This window comes from Leuciscus leuciscus (genome assembly GCF_965113295.1).
Source record: "Leuciscus leuciscus genome assembly, chromosome: 25".
NCBI classification, from domain to species: domain Eukaryota; kingdom Metazoa; phylum Chordata; class Actinopteri; order Cypriniformes; family Leuciscidae; genus Leuciscus; species Leuciscus leuciscus.
Window position 1 is genome coordinate 28,877,050 of NC_138724.1, and position 9,168 is coordinate 28,886,217.

Consider the following 9,168-nt stretch of genomic DNA (forward strand, 5'->3'; position numbering starts at 1 on the left):
TATTCTCTCGTTTATGTCATTAGTGAACAAAAGAGAAACAAAATTAAGAAAGAAACTGGATGTTTGTCCGTTTTTTTCGGTCCTCGCAGTCGGTCTTAAAGTGACAGCACACACCTTATCCTACTGTTGTCTGTGTCATTAATATTAATAAAACAACAAAATACAGCAAAGATGAAACTATATTTAATTTCTACAGTGAACAAAGGGTTATTTTATAATTAGGCTTAATTATTCATTTCTGTACCTGTTAGACTTTGTGAGCTTTAAGAAATAAATGAAAAGCAGTTACACTTCCCCACACACACACATATATATGTATGTATATATATATATATATATATATATATAAATATATACATACATACATACATACATACATACATAAATGATCCGTAATAATATATCCGTAATGATATACGTAAATGATCCGAACCGTGAGTTGTGTGATCCGTTCCACCACCACTATCTATCTAGTCTCTGTTTGTCTTGAACTCTTTATCTAGTTTATTTTTGGCAAGCTATATTGTGAATGAGTAGTTTTGCATATATTTATGCAACATGTCAGACCTTCTCAACAGCATCTCAGACACTGAAGGCCACCTGTTCTCAGTCAAAGCAACAGGCGTATCTGTGCACGTTTAAAGCAGAAGCTTCTCTGTGTTTAGACTGTGAGGATTCCTCTGGGACTGAAGTACGCCTGTCCCGCTGAGAGCACCTGGAAACTGGCCGTCTCCTCTCTGCTCAAAGTGCTTTCCATTGGACTCCCTGTTGCCCGGCAACAAGCATCCTCAGGCAAATTCGACACGATGTGGCCGGAGCTGGCGAACGCATTTGAGGACTTCCTGTTTACCAAAAGGTGTTCAATTTCTTTTGAACAGAATCATGATATCATGGTATATTAAACGCAAACACAGAGCTTAATTCCTTTCCTCTCGTATCCCACAGCACACCTCCAGATAATCTGTCCATACAGGAGTTCCAGAGGAACGAAGCTGTAGATGTGGAGGTAATTTCATCCCACTGTTATGAAACAAACACACAAACACAGAAGTGGAATTCGAGAATTATTGCTAATAAATGGCAAAAAAAAAAAAAAAAGATTGATTCATGATAATAGGTTGAAATAACTGGCTGGTATATGATAAAATTAATTATATTTAAGTATTAAGCATATATTGTCTAAAATGCAGTTAAATGCAGCAATTTTGTGTACATATTAGTACATATTAGTGGCCAAAAGTGATATCCAGAATCGGAAAATTGACATCTTAACCCTTTTTATTCAAATATTATTAAAAATGTGTTAAAGATTTTATAAGCATATTGTGTAGTTGTGCTTGGAGTCAATTGTTTTATTTGTGAGGGGAAAAAAACGCAATGAAACTTGACAAATAGTGCCGAATTTTTTTTACCAGGCAAATTATGAACACATGCAAAAACAAAAGAGAACATATGAAATATTGTCTAGTCAATGTTTGCTTTTTCTATGCATTTTTTTATTTATTTATAGTAAAATAAAACATGTAGCTGTAGTTGCCGAATAATGTTGTCTGATGAATACCTTAACCAAGTTAATGTTTGTCCTCCCCTTATATTTAAAGAAAAATACAAAATGGTTTCTTCATATATCGATGGTTTAATCGAACTTGTAAGGGTCATTAAACACAAATATCCGACATCACTTTTGGCCACTACTGTGAATAGCATAAATATTACATTTAAATCAATTTTTTTCTGTCCTCTAGGTGGTGCAGTTGATCAGCACAGAGATTTTACCATTTGCCAATTTCATACCCAAAGAGTTCGTAGGTCGTATCATGAGCATGCTCAACAGAGGATCGATTCACTCCCAGTCTTCATCGTTCACAGGTACAGAGAATGATGAATCAACCGTCCCATTCACAATCTGTTAACTGATCTCAAATATTCACAGATCCTGTCATTTACTCACTCAAAAGAAGATGTTAGGAAGAATGTTCATGCTGCTGGTTTTTTTGTGTGTTTTTTTTTGCATCATAAAAGCATCAAGTAGTCCATAAGACTCATGCACTATGATCCAAGACTTCATATGATAGCCTTGTGTGAGGAACAGAATGACATTAAAGGGGTCATGAACTGCATTTCTTTTAATGTTATAATGTTATCAAGGTTTTTTCATAAAAAAAACTCCTAATTTAGAAATAATAAGGTATTTTCTGTCCTGTTTTTGACCCTCTCTTTCGAACACACGTTTTGATGGGCGTGTCGCATTCAAGACTTGGAAGTAAACGCCCACTGCTATGATTGGGTTACAGTTTTGCATATTAAAATAAGTAAGTACTTGGAGTTACCACAGTTATATTTGACAAAGGATGACTTGCGTGTGAATTATGAATGAATGTGCCATAGTTTGTCACACTGCCGTTCTTATAGGCTATTCATAGTTCATCCTTTACGATAAAGTGAAAGACGTATACATTGTATGATGACAAAACAGAAGATGACACTCGTTGAAGCTTTTATTCGTTCAAAACAATAGCAAAAGCAGCGTAATGTACTTTTTTAAAAAATTATTCTTGAGGGTACAATACACAAAATACTAGTTAAACAATATAAATATGCATATGCATGACCATAAGATACACATACACAACTATACAATACATGACAAATAAACACATCTACACAAAAACAAATAAACATTAACTCTAAACTCACATTATTTAACATCTTAAACTTCACTAAACATCTCATTTATCCGCATCTTTGATTATATGTATCTGATAATCCAACAGATTAACCCCATGAATGCCGAAGCAAATGACAGAACAGCAAATCACAACTATTAAAAATGAAGTTCATCCATGCTTTCTTAATGTCACGATCACAAGGTTGGAAATGCAGAGACTGTGTTTTTCCACAACTTTGCACTTCAAAACGTCTTGTAATCCTCAGATGCGTCTCTGTCTTTTGTGGGCTAAGGAGGCGATGATGTAGAAGTAGGCGTCGATCTGACTATGACCTCATAATGTGACAAAATCCGAAACGAGTCATTTCTGGGCTTGCTTTCAATAAAAGCTGTTTTTGGACTAATGAGGAAGTTTTGAGCTCTGTAACTTACAGGATATTTTTATAGCACAATGAGCTCTTGTATGTCAAAGGATCAAGTAAAATTCGATTTCCTAATTCATGACCCCTTTAAAGTCGTTCGATAGCTGTTACGAAGCAGGGTCTGGAGTATGAATGCACTAACTGTCTCTCTCTCGTCCCTATCAGAGGCTGAAATGGACATCCGTATGCGAGAGGAGTTCTCTAAAGTGTGTTTCGAGACTCTGCTGCAGTTCTCCTTCAGTAATAAGGTGTCGACGCCACAGGAGGGCTACATCTCCCGTATGGCTCTGTCAGTGCTTCTGCAACGGGCGCAAGACGTGCTCCGACGCTTCGTGGAGGACGAGAGACTCAGTGGACGCTGCCCGCTGCCCAGGTCAGCTCACGGGAACACACACACACACACACTGAGCCTGTCAAAATAGGACTCTTTTCCTGCCCCTCCCCCCCAATAAACATTTTGCATAAAGAAAAAAATTAGGGATGCACAATATATCGGTATCGACCGATATATGTTCGTTTTTAATGTTGTCGGCCTGATAAGAAAATTTGGCCGATATATTAAAGCCGATAAATAATGTATTATTTCCTTCAGCTGAGACACTTCAGATGTGCACTGTTCAACATGATGGATTTGAATTGCTTGAAATATGATTGGAATCACTTTAAAAAGGAAAATACGGTTCAGTGCAACATGTGCAGCGCAAGTCTGTCATATCGGCTACTTAAAATTATAATGAGAACATTATGATTGTGTGTTTAGGACATGATGAGACTTGATGTTTTTGTAATCAGGCTCTCAAAAATTATATAAAAATTTGGATTTGGATTTATCGGCCAATACAGGTCCTTCTCAATAAATTAGCATATTGTGATAAAGTTCATTATTTTCCCTAATGTAGTGATAAAAATTTAACTTTCATATATTTTAGATTCATTGCACACCAACTGAAATATTTCAGGTCTTTTATTGTTTTAATACTGATGATTTTGGCATACAGCTCATGAAAACCCCAAATTCCTGTCTCAAAAAATTAGCATATCATGAAAAGGTTCACTAAACGAGCTATTAACCTAATCATCTGAAACAACTAATTACCTCTAAACACCTGCAAAAGATTCCTGAGGCTTTTAAAAACTCCCAGCCTGGTTCATATCTCAAAACCGCAATCATGGTTAAGACTGCTGACCAGAAGGCCATCATTGACACCCTCAAGCAAGAGGGTAAGACACAGAAAGAAATTTCTGAACGAATAGGCTGTTCCCAAAGTGCTGTATCAAGGCACCTCAGTGGGAAGTCTGTGGGAAGGAAAAAGTGTGGCAAAAAACGCTGCACAACGAGAAGAGGTGACCTGACCCTGAGGAAGATTGTGGAGAAGGACCGATTCCAGACCTTGGGGGACCTGCGGAAGCAGTGGACTGAGTCTGGAGTAGAAACATCCAGAGCCACCGTGCACAGGCGTGTGCAGGAAATGGGCTACAGGTGCCGCATTCCCAAGGTCAAGCCACTTTTGAACCAGAAACAGCGGCAGAAGCGCCTAACCTGGGCTACAGAGAAGCAGCACTGGACTGTTGCTCAGTGGTTGCTCAAATTTTGCATGTCATTCGGAAATCAAGGTGCCAGAGTCTGGAGGAAGACTGGGGAGAAGGAAATGCCAAAATGCCTGAAGTCCAGTGTCAAGTACCCACAGTCAGTGATGGTCTGGGGTGCCATGTCAGCTGCTGGTGTTGGTCCACTGTGTTTTATCAAGGGCAGGGTCAATGCAGCTAGCTATCAGGAGATTTTGGAGCACTCCATGCTTCCATCTGCTGAAAAGCTTTATGGAGATGAAGATTTCATTCTTCAGCATGACCTGGCACCTGCTCACAGTGCCAAAACCACTGGTAAATGGTTTACTGACCATGGTATTACTGTGCTCAATTGGCCTGCCAACTCTTCTGACCTGAACCCCATAGAGAATCTGTGGGATATTGTGAAGAGAAAGTTGAGAGACGCAAGACCCAACACTCTGGATGAGCTTAAGGCCGCTATCGAAGCATCCTGGGCCTCCATAACACCTCAGCAGTGCCACAGGCTGATTACGGCCATGCCACGCAGCATTGAAGCAGTCATTTCTGCAAAAAGGATTCCCGACCAAGTATTGAGTGCATAACTGAACATAATTATTTGAAGGTTGACTTTTTTTGTATTAAAAACACTTTTCTTTTATTGGTCGGATGAAATATGCTAATTTATTGAGACAGGAATTTGGGGTTTTCATGAGCTGTATGCCAAAATCATCAGTATTAAAACAATAAAAGACCTGAAATATTTCAGTTGGTGTGCAATGAATCTAAAATATATGAAAGTTTAATTTTTATCATTACATTAGGGAAAATAATGAACTTTATCACAATATGCTAATTTATTGAGAAGGACCTGTATATCGGTAATCGGCTTTCAAATATAAAGAAATATCGGTTAGCATAAAGGATTTAAGGCTAGGTTCCCTGTTTATTGCTTAAAAGACATTGTATCAATGGAACGTGCATTTCCTGTAATGCTGCTTTGAAACCATCTCTGTGAAAAGCACTATACAAATAATAGTGAATTGAATGAAGAAAAGCATATTTTTTTAGGATTCTAAATAAATAAATGTGCTTTATTGTCATGAAAATAATATCAATGCATCAAAAAATACAAATCTAAAATTAGGTTTACATTCTTAATGCAAGATGATGATTTTATTTCTTTGTCTTTTGGGATGAAATGTATGCGGAAGCTTGTCTCAATTACCCTTTTTATCTTTTATTCTGTGGCAGAAACAAGCTTTCCTAGAAATGTGCGCTGGACATACTCACAACATTCGCTTTCACCTTGTTTCCACGAACTAAACTGCACAGGACTTGATTCTGAGTGTTCTTCACTATTTCTTTTTTTTTCCCAATCCTCTAGGCAACAAGTGACTGAGATCATCTTTGTGTTAAAAGCCATCAGCACACTCATGGATTCCTTGAAAAAGACTCAACCAGAGAACGGTGAGACGGGTTTGAACACAACCATGACGAACTTCTGCATTTACATGAAACATAAACGTGAAACATTGCAAAAGATTCTAAACCTAGTGAGTCGACTACCTAGACAGCATTTTGAGGCATCATAGGCAGGGCTTGACATTAAAGGATAATTCCGGTATTTAGCACTTTGAGTCTCTTGTCTGGTTTGTTTATGGATGAACAAGAGTGGTGGACACAGAAATGTTGACGATGGGTCCTGTCTCGACTTCTTGACTGGTTTAGAATCGCTTCAGAGTGGCTGGCTATGGGCATGCACGAACATGTCCTTAAAACAACCCTTAACGTTCATTTTCAAAACAGTTCATCCATAACAAACCAGAAAAGAGACTCAAAGTGCTAAATACCGGAATTATCCTTTAACCTTTCACACTGTGGTCTCTGGTCACAATTCTGACATCAATACCATGGGGGAGAAACCGCCATATAGATATTTTTAATATAATCTCATAATTTGTCAGCAGGTTTATTAGGCTGCTGTCACTTTAAGAGCTGACGCATGGATCCGTTACACATGCGTTTTCTTTCTCAACTGTTTACATTCACTTAAAACATAACTGACTGTGTTTACGTGAAAACTCGTCAAATTTACATTATTTTGTGTGTGTTTGAATGTTTAAGCGCAATAAGCAGCGAAAATAACTCAATTTATTCCTGAGAGGCACTACTTTGGGTGTTTGAGCACAAAATCTGCGGGAATAAATAATGTTATGAGCAATGCGAATGAAGCGTGAGTGAGTGAGGAGAGGCGGGTTTGTGTGTCTCTCGCCGTCGGAGAGATTAGAGAGAGAGAGAAAGAGCTGCCGGTATCGTGTATCTATTCTGCGGGAAATGAGTATTGGAAGCGTTTCAGATATTTCAGTATCGAAACATCGATATTTTTGACAACATATTGCACTTTTCAATGCTTATTAAAAGACTAAAATTGAAAAATGTGTAGGCAACACTTTACAATATTACAACACTTTACTTTAATGACTTTTAATGTCATCAGTTAACATGAACTAAGAATAAACAACACTTCTACAGCATTAATTAGTCCTAGTTAATATTAATTTACTAATACATGATCAAAATCAAAGGTTGTATTAACATTAGTTAAAGCGCTGTGAACTAACATGAACAGCTGGATTTTTAATAATGAGCAATACATGTTACAGGATCTTTGTTAATGTTAGTTAATACATTACATTAAGGTTCATTAGTTAAAATTAGTTGAAGTGTTACCAATTTATGTATTATATATAAAACTCAACCTTAAAAGTGGCTACTGCTGAAATACACACACATTTGGCGAGTGTTAATGTCGAGTTTTGCATCCTTGTTTGTGCTCATCTCTTCCTCTTCCTCTCCCTCTTCCTCTTCCTCTTCCTCTTCCTCTTCCTCTTCCTCTTCTCTGTCCGGCCGTCAGTGGATGGGAACGTGTGGGCTCAGGTGATCGCGCTGTACCCGACGCTGGTGGAGTGCATCACATGCTCGTCTCCCGAAGTGAGCTCCGCCCTCAGAGACGCCCTCGGGCCCTTCAAAGACTTCATGCAGCCGCCCGTCTCCAAAGTGCAGAACGGCGAATCGTGACTGAACGTTTTTATTCCACCGCAAACATGAATGTGACTGTTTCATACACCACGCGCGAGGACTCCATCGTCATGGCAAACTGTTGAGTGACAGCTCCAAATCCCATCATTCTAAGCTTCTTCTAATTCGAGCTGACGGTAGACTCTGATTGGCCGACTTTAACGATGTATTAACTGCTACGGTAAATTTGCAGTGTTTGTTGTTTTTATGGGTTTTCTGGTTTTTCTCCCCCCCTTAATGTACAGTGTTTGGTGATAGTGTTAAAGATGTAATTAAGAATAACGTATTTGGATTTTAAAAAATCGAATCCAAAAAAATCATTTAAAAAGAGAGAACGGAAACATCGTAACAAATACATGAAGGATGGACTTTTTTTTTGTGAAATTTTCTCAACAGCAATGAATTTTATGCAAGATGTTACTGTAACATTCCATGTCATCTTTAGCCGCATTGAGGAGGGTTGAACCCGGTGTGTGTACAATAATAAATGGTACAGTTCTATGAACATCAAACGTATCGCTCATCTGGTTATTCATTAAACATATTTCCCTTCCAGAAGATCATTAATACGGAAGCCCTGAACCGTTGCGCAACGTAAAAAAAAAAAATTTCTGTAAAAAAAATTAATAAATAAATGCTATCATTTCGAGATTAAAGTCGAAATATTTTTTTTTTTTTTTTTACGTTTGCGGTTCAGGGCTTCCGTACATTTACGTTCAAATATGACTATGAAAAAAACGTTACAAGCTTTTTTTGAATGTTCATGGAGCATTAAATAAGTGCATACTGCATCTAAAACTACTTTAAACTATTTTATAATAATGCATGCTTGTACAGTACATTATGATTTCATATTAATTGAGAAACTTTGAGAATATTTGAACGTTGAAACATTTATTTCACCACAAAACCATTTAAAACGAGACAAAAACTGATTAAAAAACTTTACCTAAAATGTTTTCCAATCTACATGAATACATTTTTCCTAAAATCTTAATCCTGAAATAAAGTCTGTGCACATGGATGACCTGATTACACTTGCATTTGCTTTACAGCCAAAAAAACAATCGGATTCTCATTTAAATTGTCAAAGTTAACGCAGGGTTTTTGGATGAAGCCATTTTGCCTCTGAAACGCTGTATTGACCAATCAGCATCCAGGACCAGAACTATCCGTTATATAAGATATTTTTATTGAATTGTTTTTTTATTATCTGAAAATGCTTGTACAAAATGCGTAATTTGGCAAGTTAACGTACTATAGCGGGACACGTGGCGCTCATTATTCATCAAATATTTTAAAAAATTTGGTATAATTTGAAAGCTTACGAACTCAGAATTCATCCAGTGAAATTGTATGTTTACTCTAAACTGTTTCTGCGGACTCCTCCCCCTAGTGGGCGGTGTCAGGTTTCATATTACAACATTTATTTGAACTGCTTTATAATCAAAA

The 9,168-nt window shown here is 37.4% G+C and overlaps 1 protein-coding gene across 4 annotated transcripts in view; it reads left to right on the forward strand.

The window, feature by feature from the left end:
- Positions 1 to 8,228, forward strand: part of LOC309491190 (protein MON2 homolog) — a 51,530-nt gene extending 43,302 nt beyond the window's left edge. For 2 of the 4 annotated variants that reach the window (XM_082160615.1, XM_082160616.1), the window contains 7 exons: positions 666 to 856; positions 946 to 1,006; positions 1,746 to 1,869; positions 2,256 to 2,312; positions 3,256 to 3,463; positions 6,023 to 6,105; positions 7,553 to 8,228. In XM_082160615.1, the coding sequence (XP_082016741.1) occupies positions 666 to 856; positions 946 to 1,006; positions 1,746 to 1,869; positions 2,256 to 2,312; positions 3,256 to 3,463; positions 6,023 to 6,105; positions 7,553 to 7,716 (888 nt within the window). In that variant the 3' untranslated portion in view covers positions 7,717 to 8,228. The remainder of the gene's footprint in view (positions 1 to 665; positions 857 to 945; positions 1,007 to 1,745; positions 1,870 to 2,255; positions 2,313 to 3,255; positions 3,464 to 6,022; positions 6,106 to 7,552) is intronic. The other 2 variants (XM_082160617.1, XM_082160618.1) reach the window with 1 other exon arrangement.
- The last annotated feature ends 940 nt before the right edge of the window (positions 8,229 to 9,168 follow it).